Source organism: Leptopilina boulardi, unplaced genomic scaffold, assembly GCF_019393585.1.
Source record: "Leptopilina boulardi isolate dan_hultmark-lab unplaced genomic scaffold, ZJU_Lbou_2.1 LbouV2_240, whole genome shotgun sequence".
Lineage (NCBI taxonomy): Eukaryota > Metazoa > Arthropoda > Insecta > Hymenoptera > Figitidae > Leptopilina > Leptopilina boulardi.
The window spans coordinates 228,505-248,081 of NW_026137797.1; the positions used below are offsets into that span (position 1 = coordinate 228,505).

The 19,577-nt window shown below is 24.6% G+C and overlaps 2 protein-coding genes across 3 annotated transcripts; one reads left to right on the forward strand and one right to left on the reverse strand.

Moving 5' to 3' along the window:
- The first annotated feature begins 484 nt into the window (after positions 1 to 484).
- LOC127280373 (ras GTPase-activating protein 3) lies at positions 485 to 12,562 on the forward strand. 2 transcript variants are annotated; one of them, XM_051303328.1, is made up of 15 exons: positions 485 to 693; positions 2,152 to 2,272; positions 2,361 to 2,630; positions 4,353 to 4,509; positions 4,608 to 4,795; positions 4,882 to 5,217; positions 5,386 to 5,587; positions 5,948 to 6,166; positions 6,267 to 6,391; positions 6,612 to 6,743; positions 7,105 to 7,149; positions 7,229 to 7,335; positions 8,614 to 8,857; positions 9,541 to 9,882; positions 10,280 to 12,562. In XM_051303328.1, the coding sequence occupies exons 1-15, from the start codon at positions 639 to 641 to the stop codon at positions 10,824 to 10,826; spliced, it is 3,090 nt and encodes a 1,029-aa protein (XP_051159285.1). In that variant the 5' UTR covers positions 485 to 638; the 3' UTR covers positions 10,827 to 12,562. The 2 variants fall into 2 exon arrangements, with proteins under 2 accessions (XP_051159285.1, XP_051159286.1); XM_051303329.1 differs by lacking the exon at positions 7,105 to 7,149 and having other exon boundaries at positions 486 to 693.
- A 1,308-nt stretch (positions 12,563 to 13,870) lies between these two features.
- LOC127280375 (protein ecdysoneless) lies at positions 13,871 to 19,481 on the reverse strand. The gene is made up of 5 exons (XM_051303331.1): positions 19,024 to 19,481; positions 17,271 to 17,764; positions 14,913 to 15,417; positions 14,631 to 14,829; positions 13,871 to 14,432 (listed from the first exon to the last, which is right to left on the reverse strand). Exons 1-5 carry the CDS (start codon positions 19,265 to 19,267, stop codon positions 14,018 to 14,020), a joined length of 1,857 nt encoding a protein of 618 aa, XP_051159288.1. The 5' UTR covers positions 19,268 to 19,481; the 3' UTR covers positions 13,871 to 14,017.
- Between the last annotated feature and the right edge of the window lie 96 nt (positions 19,482 to 19,577).

A 19,577-nucleotide genomic window follows, 5' to 3' on the forward strand; every position in this document is an offset into this window, starting at 1 on the left:
AATTAAATGTATATCGTAATAAAACAGCTATAAGTGTGATATGTTTATTAATTATAATTAATTCCTTACAGGTCTCTTATGTAGGATTCTTTGTAGGATCCCAAATAAAATCCTATTATAAATTATTTATTGTTAAAATTTATTTTAATCAATAATATTAATTAATTAATGTATAATAACAAATAATCTATAATTGAATATTGTAGGTATGGAATCCTACACGAAGGTTCATACGAATCCTATAAATGTAACCTATAAGGGCGCCTGTCATTTTTCTTAAGACATGTGTATTATATGATAATTTTTTTTAAAATAAGCATTTGTTAACAAAGTATTAACGTAAATTTTATTTTACAATAACTGTAGTATTTTTTTTTACAAATTCTTGCTCTTGAGCATTTTTTGCTGACATGGGACTATACTCTTTGGTTTACGCTCCTGAACTATACTGGAACAGAATCATGATCATGATGGAACAGAATTCCATTCACAGAATGAAAGAACGGGCCTGCGTTTCATCCTTTCATTGTGTGTGCGGTGTGTCGCGTGTAGTCAGATTCGTCAGTTTTGAGTCAGAGTCAGATCATGGTGGTTTAAGTTTCTAGTGGCAGTATGTAGTGTAGTGTCATGGAGGTAACATGGCTGAGGAGACGCGCCTAGTTCGCGTAGAAGAGAGATTAAAGATTAAAATTGGTATGAAAATACTTTATAATAATATAGTTGTTATCAAATGTGATTGTTAATGAGTGTTGTTTTTTAAATTAGTGATAATTTTGAATTACGAGAGTTTAATAAATTATATATTCTTAAATGTGTGTTCATTTCGCATCTATTTTCAAATATATAAGTGTCGCCTATTTCAATACTCCTACGGATATTCTCTCGAAGGAGAAATAAGTCTACAGTTTTTATTCTAAGTGAAGTTATCTCATGTAGAAATCTTTAAAAGGAGGTTGCTATTGTTTATTTTATTTCATAGAGTGTGATTTTTTTTTTAAAAGGAATATACGCAAGTTACACCGGATTTCCTACCCTATAATCCATATACAAATCAACGCGACTCCAATATGTGGGGCATTTCATATGAAGAAGATCATTCATATTTCTCAATTTTTTTTTCCATCTTTCGTTTTACTTTTCTTTTGTAGTGCTCGATGAGCTAAGTAATACTAAATATTTAAATTAAAAATATTAAATATATTTCATGTTATTTACAGTAACAAATTTAATTTTTTTATATTTCATTTACAGAGAAACAATTTTTTATTTTTACACAAAAAAACATTTAATTTTTGAGAAAATAATGTTTAATTTATAATATTCATGATTTTTAAATTACTGTTTATTTAAAAAATGAAAATTGTATGTAATTTTTAAATCTCTTATTGGATTAATTTCAACTTGGAAAAAAATCATGATTATCGTTTAATATTAAGCAAAATTATTTATGAAAAAAAAATAGTTTGCGGAAACGTTATTTTGAATTTTAGAGAAAAAATTTTTTTTACCTTGACAGTGTACAACAGCATTGTGTAATGTTATCCATGTTTTGACTGTCAAACTTCACAACATGTGTTACTCCTAAACGCATGGCGCACTGTTTTGATTAGTAAAATCGTGCCCCGTTAAGTTAAAAATTTTTTTTTCACAAAAATTAAAAATAATGCATTTACAAAACATTTTAAATAAATTTGTTTATTATTAAACAATAACTATGGTTTTTTTTGAGATTTATATTAGTTCGATAGCAAATTTAAAATTTAAAGCAATGAGTTTTGAAGCAATTTATGAATTTTTTAAATTAAAAATAAATCTCTTAAAGTTCAATATTTTTTGACTTAAGTAGTAAAAGAAATTTTTTAAATATTTCCTAAATGTTGATCTTTAATTTTTGAAATATTCACCCACGAAGCTTACGAAATATTATTGTTTATATTTTTTTAAAAAATTTGTATAAGAAAATATTGAACACAAAGTTGAAGTAAATATTGTACGGCAATATTGCGCTACAATATTAAAGTAAGGTAAAATAAGGAATAATTTTATACTAAAACGACTTTCGTTTACTGAATCGCATTTTACTTTAAAATTATGTATTTTATTCTAAATTGAGCTATATATATTTATTAAAAAGTAATGAATTTTGAACAGGGGAGGCAAAGAATCTACAAAGCAGAAGTCATGGATCTCCAGGTACAAGAGATGTGTACTGTGCATTGTCATTGGACCAAGAAGAAATATTTCGTACCACAACAATGGCAAGAACACTTAAGTAAGAATAAATATATTTCTATTTAATTTTTATTTTTTTTTCTTTGAATAGTAATAAAAATGATTAAATAATTTAATTTTATTTCCAGTCCGTTCTTTGGGGAGGAATTTCAATTCGAAGTGCCTAGAAAATTTCGCTACCTTAGCATTTATGTGTTTGATACAGATCGGCATTTAAAACAAGATAAAATACTAGGGAAAGTAGCGATTAAGAGAGAGGATTTAGCGACTTATCATAATAAAGAGCATTGGTTCCCTTTGAGGCCGGTTGACGCTGATTCTGAGGTGCAGGGAAAAGCGCATATTGAATTCGCTTTGCTACCACAAGTTGGATGCGATCAACCTAAACTATCAGTCAGGTGAATATCGTCTGTATTTGGATTTGATATTTTTTTTTACTCAGATACAGAAATTTCAATTTTATGATACACAGCCTAAAAACCCAGAGCAAGGAAAAATAAATTTGTAAACTAATTCGATTAAAACGAAAAACATTTTAAAATGTGAATGAAATATCACTTTCTTGTGAAATTTGGAGTAATGATTGAAAAATCCTGAAGTGACGGAGTCAAAAGTTAAGGAAATTCTAGAAATTTGAGAAATTTACAGAAATTGTCAATTTTATACTTCCGTTTTGTGATCCGTGATGCTTTTAACATAATGATGTCATATTAAAAAAAATAATTATATTTACAATGTAAAAACATTGATTTGAGTTCAGTTGGAAAATTATTTGATTAGTTTAAAAAGAATTTTTTTTAACATTCCTGAATTTATATTAATTTAGAGAACACAATAATGCAGATTTTCATCATTTCTAAATAAATTATTCAATTGACCCAAGCTTCAATTTAGTAAAATTTTCTATCGATTTAAAAAATATCAAGATCAAATTTAAATAAATCTAAATTTAAATTAGTTGCAAACATTTATTGATTAAAATTATTGTCAACGATCTAAATTTAAATTCATTCTAACTCTAATCAACCATCAATTCTATCAATCTAAAATTCAATTTATCCAAATTGAAATCAGTTCAAATTTTAATTGATCCAAATTTCAATTAAATTAAATTTTTTTCGAAATCAATTTAAATTTCAAGTCATCCAACTTTCAATCAATTCTAGTTGTTTTTTTTTATCAAAACAAATCAGGGTGTCCTGCGGTCAAGGAATGTCAGGGAACTTTTTAAAAATTTTCCAAAACTGAACATGTTTATGAATTTTTTAAATTTTTCGGTACAAGACAAAGTTTATAATGCTAATAAATAAAATGTTTTTTATTATCTTAGAAATACTTTAATATTCGATACTTTCCATTCTTTTAATATTAAATATTTCTTACAGAAAAGTGGAAAGAAGGTTTGGGAAAAGTCAGGGAATTTTTTTTTTTTGTACTTTTTGCTGGACACCCTGCAGATTTATTAATTTAAAATTTTAATCAAATGCAAATAATAATAGATCGAAACTTAAAATTAATGAAATTTCAATCTAACTTAATATTAATCGATTGAAGTTATAAATTAAGCGAATTTTAAATTACTTAATTTTTAATTGATTTTCGGTATCAAATTATCTAAATTTTTATTAATTTAAGCTTAAAATTGTCAGAATTTTATTTTATCCAAAGAATAATTTGTTTTAACTATTATTTTATTATCTTTTCATAACGCGGTGCAAAAAAGAGGCACTTTTTTAGCACGCCGTGCTAAAAAGTGCGTTTTTTTGCACCTTGTCATGAAAAGTATCGTTCGTAACTTGTGTTAATATTTGCAGATTTTTGAAAAAGTGTTTTTTTTGGGACAAGCTGTCCCAAAACAGCTCATCCCAAAAAAACACTTTTTCAAAAATTTGCAAATATTCGCACTCGTTACGAAATATACTATTTTGTTACCTACTTTTGATAAATAATTCACTTTTTCACTGATTTTGAAGAAAAAAGGTACTGTGATCCCAACTCTAGTGGAAGGAGTGTAATACAGTAGGGAAACACGTTTATCTAACTTCAAATTATTAGATTTCTATTAATTGAAAATTTTCATTAAAAATGAAATTAAATAATTTTTCATTTATTTATTTCAGAATTATAGAGTGTAGTGAATTAACAATTAAAAATGGAGGCTGTGATCCCTTTGCAACAATTACTGCTGTTTACAATAATGGGAAGCAAATACCAAAGCGCACAAAAGTTAAAAAGAAAACTGCATCTCCCTATTTCAATGAAACATTTATATTTGAAGTACGTTATTAACTAGTTTTTATATATATATGTAATTTATTGTAAAATTAATTCTTCAAAAATAGATAATTACATTTTCATTTTTATGATGTCAATAGCAAGAACTATCAGAAACGAAGGAAAAAGATGTTTCTTACTATTCAATCGACAGTTGCGAGGTTGCAGAGGTAATTATTGCTTTATGGCATACAACATCTGGAATGGGAGAACAACCTGCATTTTTAGGGGAGGTGCGAGTTACCTTAGGATTTTTACAGAAGGAATCGGCCAATTCAACAACTGCATGGTACATTTTCTATTAAAAGAAACTAATCGCGCGTTTTCTTTTTCTTTTGGCTTATATTAAGTTAATATTAATTATTAATGTTATAGGTATTTTTTACAACCTAGATTAGTAAAAAATAGGCCAAGTAAAATTACTAATAATTCCACGCCTCCGGGAACTCTACCAGGATTAGGATCATTACGCTTAAAAATACATTACACAGCTGATCATGTATTTTCTTCAGAGATGTATGACAAATTACGAAGTCTTTTACTACAAAGTGTTAATGTAGAACCTATTACGTCTTCGGCAGTTTACATTTTGGGAGAAATTGTGCCAAGTAAAATGGATGCGGCGCAACCTCTTGTTCGTGTTCTTGTTCATCATTGTCAATTGGTTGCAGTTATGAAAGCTCTAGCGAGCCATGAGATTTCCAAACTAACGTAAATATTTTTATTTCAATATATTTTATTTTAAAATAACATGCTTGAGATTAATACATATCACTCTCCTAAGTAATTTTTAGGTACTCTTAAAATTATTACTGAAAAAGTAACAGACCATAAATTTTTTCTTAAGGTAGTTTAATAATTATGAATATACGTTTTTAGGGATCCTACTATAATTTTTCGAGGTAACACCTTAGTAAGCAAAATGATGGATGAAGGAATGCGTCTTGCAGGATTACATTATTTACATAGTACTCTTAGACCAGCAATGGAGCACGTATTTTTGGAAAAAAAATCCTGTGAAATTGATCCAACGAGAATAAAAGATGCAAACACTATTCAAACGAATCTCTCAAATCTAAAGGTATAATACGTCAGTTCTATATTATTTTTTTAAACACAGCCTCAAAAATACGAAAATTTTAATCTATTTAAATAAATTTCAAAGTCTCATATTTTTTTATTTTTCTCCAAGAAAGTTATTGACGTTCAAAAATAGGGAAAATGAAGAAAGTAGATATTTTAGTTTTTAAATTTTTTATACTTATGAAAAAGAGAGAAGAAAAGTGCAAAATATCATTCTAACGATATTGAATGTTATTTAAATTAAATAAAACTTTAAAATAATTGAAAAATACAATTTCTAATTTAATATTAAAGTTTATTAATAACAGCTATATAAAAAAAAATCCGAAAAAACTAAATGTTTCTTGTTTCAAAATAGGAGTATGTTGAACGAGTTTTTACAGCGATAACAACTTCAGGAATAAGATGTCCACCTTTAATGTGTGAAATGTTTGCTTGCTTAAGAGAACTTGCTGCTACTCATTTTCCAAAAAATAAAGAAGTGCGGTATTCTGTTATTAGTGGATTTATTTTTCTGAGATTTTTTGCTCCAGCAATTTTGGGGCCCAGATTATTTGATATTACTAATGAACAAATTGTAAGTAACTGATTATTTTAAAAGTGTTTTTTTTTCAAATACAAATGATAATAAATCAACGTTCAATTTTGTCTTAATTATGAAACTTAAAATTTTTTAGGACTCACAAACGAATAGAACTTTAACATTGATTTCGAAGACAATACAGAGTCTTGGAAATTTAGTAAGTTGTAGGGGTGAAGCAGGAAGTGTTTGTAAAGAGGAATACATGGAGTGTGTCTACAGGTTTGTATTAATTTTACGGTTTTATATTATGATATATTAATTAAAAATAATTAGATTTTTGTTTTAAAGTAAAATATTTATGAATGAGTGAAATTTTATTTTTACTAAACTTATTCAAATTCAAAATTATTTCAAATTATTCACAATAGAACCATTAATTAATAGAGGGAAAATGTTTTTTATCAGTATAATTTATAAAATCTGTTTTTTTTTAATTTAGAGAATTTTATACCGAAAGACATATTCAAGCAGTTAAACAATTTTTGGAGTTAATTTCAACAACAAGCGGAAGCAATACCATTAGACATCGATCAGTTGTTCATCAAGGACAACCAGTCATGCTAAAAGAAGGGTAAGCTTAAATCTTAATAATTTCTACTAAAAGCACGAAAACTATTCCAAAAGTATCACAAAGTGAAGTTTTTTTTAATTAATATATATATAAAGAAGAATTTAAATTAAATAAATAATTCAAAATAGAGGATTGCAGACTTGTTCAATAAAATTAGGATGAAAATTTAAATAAAAATCTTTTCGAGAATGTGTAAACCACCAATAAGTTTAAATTCTACATTTTTAAATAAAAATTACAAAGTTTAGCTCTTTAAAATTCTATATTGTTAAATTATGTATTTAAAAATTAAAGATCGAAACTAATTATTATTTTCCATTCCTTTAAATACTTAAAAAATAATTTCTCCTATCTAATGCAGTTTCTTCTCTTTTTGCTATCTCAATGCTAAAAAAGTGATAAAAAGGTTCGTATAGAAAATGTTTTAATAATGCAAAGTCGACAAATTAACTATTATCAACAAGAATCAATAATATTTGTTACAGAGTAATGATTAAAAGAGCGCAAGGTAGAAAACGATTTGGTCGAAAGAATTTTAAACAAAGATATTTTAGACTGACTACTCAAGATTTAACATACTCAAAAACAAAAGGTAAATAAAAATTGATTTATTTTCAACATTTATTATTGACAGGATGTCCAGCGGATCTTGAAATCTTTGATAAGTCCTTAAATTTTGTAACAAAACCTTAAATTATTAAAATTTTCTAAAATAATGATATTTATTTCTTAAGGGGGGAGCACCACCTTAGTATTTTGACCCCTTTAAATTTAAATGATCGCTGCAAGTTGTAATATTTTTTTAGTGTCAATTTAAGTCCTAAAAAAACATAGAGTGGCCAGCCATAGAAAATATTAATTTTAAGTTTAAAATTTACAATCCACAAATTTTTTTTCACAATTTTTACTATTTTCTATCGACAATTCTTTTCCACGCTTTTTTTTAAATAATTCTTTAGAATTTCTCACATAGATTTTCAAAAAAAGGGAGAAAAAAATGAGTTAAAATTTCATTGGTTTCTCTTCTTAAATATTTTACTTTTTTTACTATTTCAACTAGTTTTCATTGTTAATTTTTTTCAAACTTTTTATATGATTCTTCACAATCTCTTGTATAGATTTTCAAAAAATAAAAATGTATGTTATTAGAACCGAAATGTCAAAAGAAAAAAAAAATATAACTTCCTACGATCATTAAAATTTAAATGACCCTTAAAATATGAAGCCATAAATAAAAAAAAAACTTTTCATAGTTTTTACGCCGAATGTGGACCTTAAAAAATATGATTTTAGAGCTTGAAAAACTTTGAAAAGTCATAGATTTTTTTTTCAAGAATTGGTGGATATCCTGTATTGTCTATATATTTGATGTATTCCACGGCAAATTCCAAGTCCATCTGTAATTGCATCTCCGATTTTTTTGAAACATTTTTTTCTTTTAGTACTAATTGAGACTAGCTGTCATTATTTTTTACAAATTTTTTTAGCATGACGTTTTCGAGATATGAATTTTTCAAAATTTCATAATTTTAATGACTTTTATTTTTGAATGCTCATAACTTTCTTAAAAATGCATTAATTTTTTAAAAGTATTTTTTTCAAATGATATTACTATAAAATTTTTAAGTTTTAAAGATAAAAAGTCATTTTTCTCTATTGACCTACTGATCGATTTTTTTTAAATTTATTAAAATTCTTATTCTTTTACGCAAATTGTAAGCCTATTCAGATCGTGGGCAAACAATTTTTTCAATATTATCTGAATTTTAAAAATTCAAATTTCGAATTTGGCGCAGAATACATAATTTATATACTGCTTTTTACAAATTTTAGTTTAGTGAAATATATAATTTTTTTTCGATTGTTAAAGGCAAAGAACCTTTATGTAGAATACCATTAGAAGATATTTTGGCTGTAGAGAGATTACACGAGAATTCATTTAAAATGAAAAATATGTTTCAAATTGTACAAAAGCAAAGAGCTCTTTATATTCAAGCTGGTAATTGTGTTGAAGAGAAGGATTGGATTGATATTCTCACAAAAATTTGTCACACAAATAGTAATAGATTAGAAAGATATCATCCAAGTGCATACATTAATGGTCATTGGCTATGGTACGTAACATATTATATAAGCTTAGAAATTTTATTTTTTTTTTTTATATATAGAAAATATGCTCGAAATTTGTATATTTATATATAAGGGGCATTCTATTCTAAAATTCTACCCCTAGTAAACAATTGACAGTATAAGACAATTGTTAAATAATTATTTCCCCTATTTAATTAAATCAAATTATTTTTTCAATGAGTAGTTTCGAAAGAGAAATTTCTAAACTTTATTATTGTAAAAAAATGATTTTAAAAAAATATTTAATTAGTATAAAAAATTTAGTTTGAAGGTTTAACTTCTAAATATCTCAAAACACGTTGTCTCCGATTTTGACAAAATCTATGTCGAAAGAAAACTTAAATATTCTATTTTTTATTTCCATAAAGTTTATAATGGACATTTTAGAGGATTTTAAGAAATTAATTTAAATTCTCTGACGTTTCATAGGTAAAAACGTAAATTAAAAAAAAAAAATTGTTTACAGTAATAAAGTTTAGAAATTCTTCTTTCAAAACTACTCGTTGCAAAAGTAATTTGATTTCATTAAATAGGAGAAATAATTATTTAAAAATTATTTGTCAATTGTTTACTAGGGGTATAATTTTAAAATACCTTGCCCCATAAGTAAATCGTAATTTTATTTGAATAGTAATAATTATAATTTTATTATAATAAATTATAATAGTTGTCGAGCTGCAATGGAAGGAGCGCCGGGATGTAGTCAAGTATCACCGGGAATTGAAGCTGGATTACGAATGGTTTTTGATCCCGACCGTGATTTGCAAAGAATTCACTCTCTAATCTTTACAAATATGACACGACTCGAAACATTGATGAGCGCGTGCGAATGTCAAGCTGTATATGGTGCCAGTGAAATGTGCGTATTACCGAATGGAGGATCGCCAATAGAAGACGTTCCAGCTTGTTTTAAAACTTTGATTGCACTTAGAGATGCAACAATTGCTTTGCAATGTGAACACAGATCCTATTTTAGAAAATTAGCACGAGATACTAAATATGGAAGCAAGTGAGTAATAATATTAAAAAGACAAATATTCATTTTCTTTAAAGTATCATCATCAACCAGGTTCATTTTATAATAAAATTCAATTTTATGCATAACATTTTTATTCTTTTTTTTTAAATTTTGTATGCAATTATAGTTTGATAATTAAACATCAACCAGAAATTGTAAAAAAAAAAAATTAGTTACTTAACAGTTATGCGACTAATCGAAAAGTCTTGATAACAAACTTGATGTTTTTAAGTTGTTGTTGTTTTTAAAGTAATTAAAATATTTTTTGTCGTAACTAACTTAAAATTTATCAAAACAATTTTGTATTCAAACCTTAAATTTTTTTAAAAAATGTTTTCTTTTCCTAGAAGTAATGTTCTTTTGAATAATTATATTAAATTTTTTTCAGACAAGCACCGATTGGCGACGACAACTATCTCCATTTGGCCGCTAAAGCTGGATTCGAAAGTCAGTTGGTAAAACGTGGTTATGAATTTGATAGTTTGAATCAGCGAATCGATCAATTCGACAATGACAGTTTATCTCAAAGGATTGAAGATAGAGGTGAAGATCAATCGTTTAGGGAATGTTTCAAGTCCGATTTAATAAAACGTCGTTATGATATTGAAAATAGCATATTAAAAAGATACGAATGTGATAAGTCTGATTCTCTTAGGAGTATTCAAAACGATCTCAAGAAATTTGATTACAGCTTGAAAAACACTTTAAGATCTGACAGGTCTGAGAGAAGCGAAAATGAAAATCTCGAGAATCATAGGTTAGACCATTCTAGTATGTTGTCGACTGACAGAATTAATTTATCCGATACGTTATCAAAAAATTTAAATAACCATGATTGTGCAAGAAAATTGGACAAGGAAGTATTAACAAGACGAATAAAAGATGTAGCTTCCTATGTCTCTTGCAATTCTATGAGTGACAGAAGAGATCATTGAATTTCTCTTGCAATTATCACACATATATATTGTTAGTAAAATGTTTCTTTATTTTTAATTGTATATTGATTTAAAAGAAAACAAATTTTAATTCAGTATTTATCATGCAAATTTAAATTTTTATATTTAAAAATGTATTTTTTTATAAAATAAATAATATCGTATTAAATAATAGACATTTTTACAAATTGAAATATTTTTTAAAAAGATTTTATTTAAAATAAATAAATAAACAATTATTTTAATTTTATAATTAATTCATTTTAATTATCATCGATTGCATAATCGCTGTTGTTAAAAAACTATCTGTCATGAAACAAAAGAGATATTTATTTATGTCAATTATTTTGTGAAATAATACATTTTTAAAAAATTCTCGCAAATAATAGAAAACAACACTTTATTTAATAAAATAAATTTAACAGAAACAATTTTTAAATGAACAAAAATTACAATTATTTAATTAAAAGTAGCTTAAATATTTTTATTCTTAGTTTTTTTTCGTTGAAGGATAACACATTTCTATTTTTAAAAAAACATTTATCTGTTTAATAAATATAAAATATAAATATAAACTTTTAATAAAAATAATTCACTAAATTGCTTTTACTAGAGCACGACTGGTTTTTTTCTGTTTCGTGAGATCGCATAATAATGTACTTTATTTAAAAAAAAAAAAAAAAACCTATAAAACTATAAAATAGTCTCTTCTCTCTAATAAATTAAATATAATTAAAATTGTTTTTACTTCAAATCGTGAGGTTAATTGGACAAAAAGATTTTTTTTTTTTTTTATTACTTTTCAAGTAAAAGTTTCAATCGGGATTTTAGTAAAAACAATTTTAATTATATCATTATTTAAAAGAGTATCAAATCAATTAAATATTATTTTTTAAAGTCTTCTAACGCATTAGACATAGTGATAACATAAATAGTAAGTATAGTAAAAGTGTATCGACCCTTCTCCTGCATTGCGCATAACCATATAGTGCACTACTTTCTTCTAAGTAGAAAAATTCTACTTGTTACTGACAAAGCATATATATATATATACTACATTTTTTATGGAACGTTTAGCAACTGTAAAAATTTAAAATAAGTTTTGTTTTTATAAAAACAGATGTTATTATACGTTGATTATTTTAATTATGTATCCTCTACATTCATAATCATATTATGTGTCAATATGTGTCCCCTTATAATCATGTTGGTTTTATTATTCTAATAATAATGAATTTTCCAATTAATTTTTTTGTTAATATATTGTAATGAAAATAAAATAATGATAACAGGCTAATTAATTAAACGTTTCAAGAATTGTACAAAACTCTTAGTAAATTTGTTAATTTTTAGAAATTTTAATCAACATCTTTGATAATTTAATTATTTAAACAATTTTTAGATTTAAAATATTATTTTTAATACATAAACCCATATCGGACAGCTGTTCGACTAGTTGAACACTACAATTCCAGACGCACTTACAAATGTAAGTGGCATAATTATTGTAATTGTTTATTAATTTTGGTTCTTTAAAAATTTGAAAGTAAACTACTTGTCAATGTTAAAAATGTAGTTGCATAATAATGTATGATATTCTAATATTTTATTTGCAATGTGAAAACTAGTGTTTGACTAGTCGAACAGTTTGTTCGGTCCTATATGAGTTAATATGAATTCTTAGAGAATTTATTTATTTGTAAAAAAGTTGTATTATAAATTCTTTTAAAATTTAACTATCGAAAACTTTTAATTGCAGCATTTTGAAATATCAATTATTTTCTTAAAAATCAAAATTATATATGTTTTTAGTATAAAAATTTTCATATATTCAAATATAGTTTTCAAAATTTTCAGTTGAAAATCTTCTAAAATTAAAAAATTTGAAAACATTTTAATTAAAATTTTTCATAAAATTAATAATTTTCAATAATTTTAATACAATTCATAAAAAAATTAAATTACATAAAAAAAATTTTTGTATTTAAAATTCCTTACAATTCAATTATTGTCATAAATTTGTAAAAAAGTATCTTAAGCAATTCAAATTAGGGTATTGAAAAAATTTGGAAAAAAACATTTAATGACTTTTCAGGGAACGTTATAATTTTTTTCAAGGTCCACTTTCGGCATAGAAACTATGAAAATATTTTTTATTTATAATAAAGTAAGCTTTGTTTCTTAAAGTGTCTAACAACTTCACCGGAAAAAAATACCTAACTTTTTCCTGACTTATATTAATCATTTCTCCGACTTTGATTTAATTATTAATAATAAAAAATTGATTATTATTCAAAGTGTTTTATATTTTAAAACTTTGCTTAAACAAATTAGTTTGCATTTAACATTTTAAGAATTTTTGAAAAATTAAACAATAAATAAATTTTAGAAAATCCTAAAATAAAAGAAGAATTTGAAGGAAAAATTTAAAACACAAATAGTTTGAGGAAAACATTCAGAAAGAAAAAAAACATGACAATTTGAGAAAGGAAAATAGAAAATTTAACGAAATACAAGAGAAACTTTGAAAGAAAAATTGAGAATTTTAGAAATTCACAAAATAAAAATTGACAATTTCTGACTAGTTTGTAAAAGTAAATAAATATATAAAATTAATTAATTGCAAAAAAATGAAAATTTGAGGGAAAAATTTCTTTAAAAACGAATACTTTTAATTTTTGTTGTAACCATAAATTTTTTATTTCTTAAAAAACATTATTCAAAAAGTTATATTAGATAATGTGTTTAAAAAAAAAATTTATTTACTCAAGTTTTCATTTCACCGAATTTTATTTTGATTGACTTTTTATTTAATCGACTAGATTTTTTCATTTAATAAAATTATTTATTAAAATAAGATAAAATATCTGACTGTTTTCTAAGATTTAAAGAATTGTAGAACTTTTTAAATTAGTATTAATCGCGATAAACCGAATTTACATAATATAGTAAACAGTGATATAGATTTAAATATAAATTTATAGTTGTTATTTAAGAAGTATTTTTTTCGGGGAATATAATAGAAAAGAATATTTTGATAAAAATAGATAAAAAAAATAAGCAGATGTTTTATTGAAATTAATAAGATATAAATTATACATATATAGTTAGAGTCCAAATTTGATAAAATTAATTATTCTAAATTTTCGTAAAGTTAGATATAATATATATATATATAGATAATTGACGTATTAACTTTGTAAATCGGGAGGAACTGTTGAAGGTGATTGTAATTGTAAATGCATAAATTTTCGAATTGGACCACCAATAATATTTCCCGCTGGTCCTGAACCGCCTGCTTCTCTTGATAAACTTTCCATTAAATTTGATTCAATTTTATCTTGACTTTTTGGTGTTTCACATAATTTTTCATGTCCCAATGTTTTTTCCATTCGAAGTTCATTGTCTAATTGACGCATATAATCATCCATTTCACCACATTTATCTTCGTCATCGCCTCCTAAAGATTCTTCAGAACTATCATCAAATTCACTATCACCACCAGGCACTGCCAAATCCAATATATCGCGTAAAGCAATATCAAATGCATCAGTATCAAATTCTATTCTACCGGAATCCTCCACGTCTAACTTCATATCAGTATCTCTGCAAAAAATATTAATTTTACAATTCTAGTTTATAAACGTTTAGATTTAATTTTATTATGTATTTATTTACAAAAAAAAGTGAGAGAAAAAATTAGGCTGTATTAAAAACTAGTGTGCGCACTTCGATCGTGAATTTATATTATTTATGTCTTCTTTTTTAAAGTCGGATTTAAAACAATACAAAATATATACATACTGAAACAATTGAACCCCCTCAACGCCACTTGATTCTTTCAAAAAATTTTGTATTTTTCGTCTAAGATTTTGAGACGTTGGTTTTTCTGCTTTAGTTTTTCCATCTCCCCAACGTTCACCTAAAAGATTTTCAAGTTCAACTGGATTTACACTAAGCCAGTCGTCACTATCTGAAGGGCTTAAATTAGATTCATCATGACCTAGAAATAAAAAAAAATTCCACAAAATTCATTGTTAGTAACATAGAAATGAATGTTAGAAATAAAATATTATAAATATATACCTGTGAAATCCACGTCATTTGTCTGTATGTTTGCCCATACTTTTAGGACTTTTTCCTTATCATGTTCAGGCTCCAAATTTAATAATTTATTTGAAGTGGAATTATTGGAAAAATAATCTTTTGCCACTTGTAAAAGTTTTTCTCTTTCACGACTACCTTCCAAAAGATCCTTAAAATAACCACTAAGCTCTAAACGACTGACAAAGGCATTTAATGTTCTTTCACGCATTTTTAATAGATCATTATTTGACACTGTAGAAGTGTCATTCGCTTTTTTTCTCTGTTCTTCATATGCACTTGATATTAACATTTCTAAACCGCATGCTATTTTCACTCCTAAAAGATGTGCATTGTATATTGCACTATTAACAGGTGGTAAATTCCAACCAGTCATTGGATCACCCGTATATCGACAGTGCATTATCATAGCGTACAAGCATTTTGTCATTTTAACGTTGACCATTGTTCGCTGCTCAGGAGGAAAAAATTTCATCCCTCGGCAAACCTAAATGATATATTTATATTTATTTCATTGTTTCATTATTATAATATTCAGGGATTATACTACCTTTACTGCAAAATGATAAACATTTCAGGAGTTTTTTTTTCTCCATTAAAAATAAACTAAAAAAAATAAATGGATTAAAAATTTTATTGCTTTTAATTCAATTAGATAAAGAAAACAATTTTTTCCTTACTTTAACCGAAACATTTTCTTTAAATAAATTTTTCCAATCGAAAAATGTATAATCTCTAAGTAACAGGGCTGCAATCACAATTTTAATCAAAGTATTATTTGGGGCATTCCACGGGAAATTTTTATTCAGAATTTTTTTTTTGTCCGAAATCTATATATGAAAAATATCAACTTCCTTCATTTTTATCAAATAAAAAAATACATATTTTCTTATTTTTCATATAGATTTCGAGAAAAAAAATATTTCGCTCAAAAAAAAAGTTTTAATGAAAATTTCACGTGGAATGCCCCATTTACATTTAAATAATTATTTAAATCAAAGATATTTCAATTTTTTTAATCATTTTTTTTAAAAAATTATTTTAATTTTATATATTTTTTACATTTAATTTTGCATTTTCTAAATTTCAAAATTCATCTTTTAACCTATTGGTGTTCGGAAAAAAATATAAAGTAACTTTTACTATTTTCAAAGTAAAACCTAGTGTCTGAAACTTCTGCGCATTTCTCACAACTTTTGATACGAAAATAAAAAAAATTACTTCTGAAATAGTAAAGTTTTCTCCGAAAATAGTATTTTTTTTACTATTTCCTGAGCAAAAGTTGTCAAAAATGCACAAAAATTCCGGACAGTTTATGTTTTACTTTGAACTTTTTTAAATATTTCTTTAAAAATCTTTACATTATTATTAGTTTTTTAGTTCAAGAGAATCCTGGGAATATTTGTGTATTAAATAAACAAATAAATAAATATTATGTCAAAACTATCATAAACCAGTTTAAGAGTATTGAAAAAATTTCGATTGATTTATTTGTGAAATTTTACTATTAATTATAACAAAGTTATTGATATTTAAAAAATCAGAACATTTTAAAAAACATTTCTTTTTGGATAACTGAAGTTTAATATTTTCATAAAAGTTTTGATATATTTTAAAAACAAATTCTTGTTATTTAAACCTTCTATAAGGTAAGATATTACGAAATTATTGACTTTTTAAAAATCGTCAATTTTAAAAAAGATGAATTGTTGACAATTTTAGGTTTTAATTCAAAAATATTATTTTTTTGATAAGAGTATAAATATTTATTGATGCGTATATTATGCCTTTTTTTAATTTATCGTTTATTTATTTAAAAAAAACTATTTAACAATTAACTTTTTTAAAATTTTACGTAAATAAAGGAAAATCTGATTTAAATAAAAAATATCGGAATTTTTTTAAATCATAATTTTTATCAGCCCTGCTATCTAAACAGAAAAAAATTTTCTTTAAAACTCACAAGGTAGTGTAATCTCTTAAAAATTAATAATTTATAATTTAAATCTCATATTATACGTACGAAAATATACATTCAAATAATATAGTAACTAAAAGTTTGACAAAGAGTCGATCCTCGTAATTGATGATTAACAATAATTAAATAATCTTTACAACCAATATTCTAAAGATCTTCATAATATTAAAATTATTTAATAAAGAATAAAATTGTACAATTTTTAAAATCTTATTAATGATGAATTAATATTTTTTATAAATAACAAAATAGAGGAAGTAGGTAATGAATATTTTTGTTAACAAAAAATTAATAACTGAAAATTGATTTTTAAAATTAAAGCTATTTTCGAAGAGAAAATAAATGATGAAATTCATAATTACCTTGCGTTCAAATGGATCAGAGTGAAAAAGCATTCTAATTGCTGGTGCTATTAATCCAGGATCTTCTTGAAGCATAAACGCAGCCTTTTCTGGTAAATATGCTCTAGCTTTATGTGCACGCTCTTTAATCTCTTCAGGATAAATGTTAATTCTTTTTTGAATTATAGACTGTACAGCCTCGGATAATTTGAATAAATTTGGATTATTAGAAATGCTATTTAAATTATCAAACAATGATTTATCTTTATCGGGAATTACGTGAATTGAGCCATTTGAAATAAATACGCGTTTTTCACAAATTTCTGGATTTGCCCATGATGGAAGAGCATTTGCTGATTCAATCAACAAAAATTCACCATCAGAATCCGTAACTCTAGCAGTTAATCCCTCAAAAACTTTTGTAAGATAATTTATTAAATACACTGTAAACCATTCATCGCCAACATCCTCGTCAAAATGCAATTTTGCATAAATATGTGGAATTAATTCATTATCTAAAACAAAATACACCATTTAAAATGATTTAAAATTGTATAAAACAAAAGAGTAAGATACAATTTTCTTTAATTTTTTGTTTCCAATAAATTGTATAGTGGAAATTATAAAAAAAGTCTAGATTGTGTAATTATATTTTATTTTTCAAAAAGTCAAAATTTCTAAATCGAAAAAAAAATAAATTTATTTTTATAAAATTAAACTTTCAAAATTGAAGAAGGGTAAAAAAATTTTGAAAATATTTCATAACAAAAAAAAGAAATTCATTCAATTATGATGATGAGGAACATTGTAATTTCAAAATATTTTTTTCATATTGTTTCTCTTAATTTTTTTTTGTCATAGATATAATGAGCCAAAAGTTTTGAACGTTCAAATGAAAAAAATTTTTTTTACAACTTCTTTAAATACGAATTTTATTACAAAATTTTGTTTTAAATATCTAAAAAGAAATTATTAATTTAACAATTGTTTAATTTACTGTTTTATTCAACATTGACATAATAATTTTTAATAATTTAAAGATTGAAAAAAATATATTTCGTTCATTTGAACGTTCAGAACTTTTGGTTCATATAGATATATTTGAGGATCAAGTTTTCAAAACCTGATAAATCCATATTTTCTTATTTCGATAAATTGAAACGATTGAAATAAATGACTTTTATCACATAACCACTACAGTTACTTATAAAATATAAAATTTGTAATAGTTTATTTCTAGATAACAATGTTTTTATATTCAAGACGTTCTATTTATAATTAAACTTTATCATAATTTAGTGATTTACAGGTTTTGGTAATTTTTTCTAATAAAAAACATAAAAATTATGAGTCATCTTGGTTATGTCAAAAAGTTTTTAAATTGAAAATTCGTTGTTAATCAATTTTTTTTCTTAAATTTAACAGTGAAAGGAATATTTGTGAAGTCCTTAAAATATTAAATTTATGTTTATCTCCATTTTTTTTGAAAAATGGATTTATCAGCTTTTAAAAATTTGCTCCTCATTTTGATGCGAATATTTAAAAGATTTTTTTTTAAACTTAAAAATAAAAATTAATATTCTAAGAGATAACTATAACTGAACAGTTCAAATAAAAATGATTCTTTAAAATTGCATTTTAAAATAATTATAACAAACTGCGTAAATAATTAATTTCAAAATTTAATAATTTACCAATTTTAATAAAAAAAAAAGAAAAGAAAAATAAAACACGTGCTTTTGCGCGCGTTTTGCAAGAAGTAGAACATAATTACCCTCATATCCGGATCCTTCAATAATTGTTTCAAGTAGAAGTGAACGTTTTGTTCGTGGAAAAAATGTTAATGAATCTTTGTGCCATATATAGTCTTTTGTGATATGTTTCGTTGCATCATAATATTTATTAATTTCTTCAAGAAGCTTTTCTTCAGTTATTTGTTCGAAATTTTTTGTTAAACAAAATTTTGGATAAAGAAAGCATTCAATAACATCGTCACTTTTTATAACAACATTAGCCATATTATAATTCGTAACAATTGCGTTTTATTTAAAATTTATTTAAACTTCTTAATAAACTGCAATTTGGAGTTGCATGCTTTTTATTTTTTTATACATAAAGTAGACTGTTCTAAAAATGAAACTTTTGGGAATAGTTTTTGCGGTATTTGTTATTGTCACTAAATTATAATATAAAAGTTCTTCTACAATAAGTGTCAATGCAGATGTCAATGGGTTAAAGGTACAATCACAACTATGCAGATAGTCTGTTTAACAGTTGGTTGTCATAGCAACGAAATTCGTCACGAAAAATATGTTACTTTACCGCAAT

Bases quoted from the DNA above. Each gene is read 5' to 3' on its own strand.
- LOC127280373 (XM_051303328.1), top strand. From the start codon at position 639: ATGGCTGAGGAGACGCGCCTAGTTCGCGTAGAAGAGAGATTAAAGATT. The intron at 694-2,151 runs GTATGAAAATAC...AATTTTGAACAG, and splicing joins GAGATTAAAGATTAAAATTG to GGGAGGCAAAGAATCTACAA. The intron at 7,336-8,613 runs GTAAATAAAAAT...CGATTGTTAAAG, and splicing joins AACATACTCAAAAACAAAAG to GCAAAGAACCTTTATGTAGA.
- LOC127280375 (XM_051303331.1), bottom strand. From the start codon at position 19,267: ATGGCTAATGTTGTTATAAAAAGTGACGATGTTATTGAATGCTTTCTT. The intron at 14,830-14,912 runs GTATATATTTAT...TTTTATTTCTAG, and splicing joins AAATGACGTGGATTTCACAG to GTCATGATGAATCTAATTTA. The intron at 14,433-14,630 runs GTATGTATATAT...TATTTTTTGCAG, and splicing joins GAGGGGGTTCAATTGTTTCA to AGATACTGATATGAAGTTAG.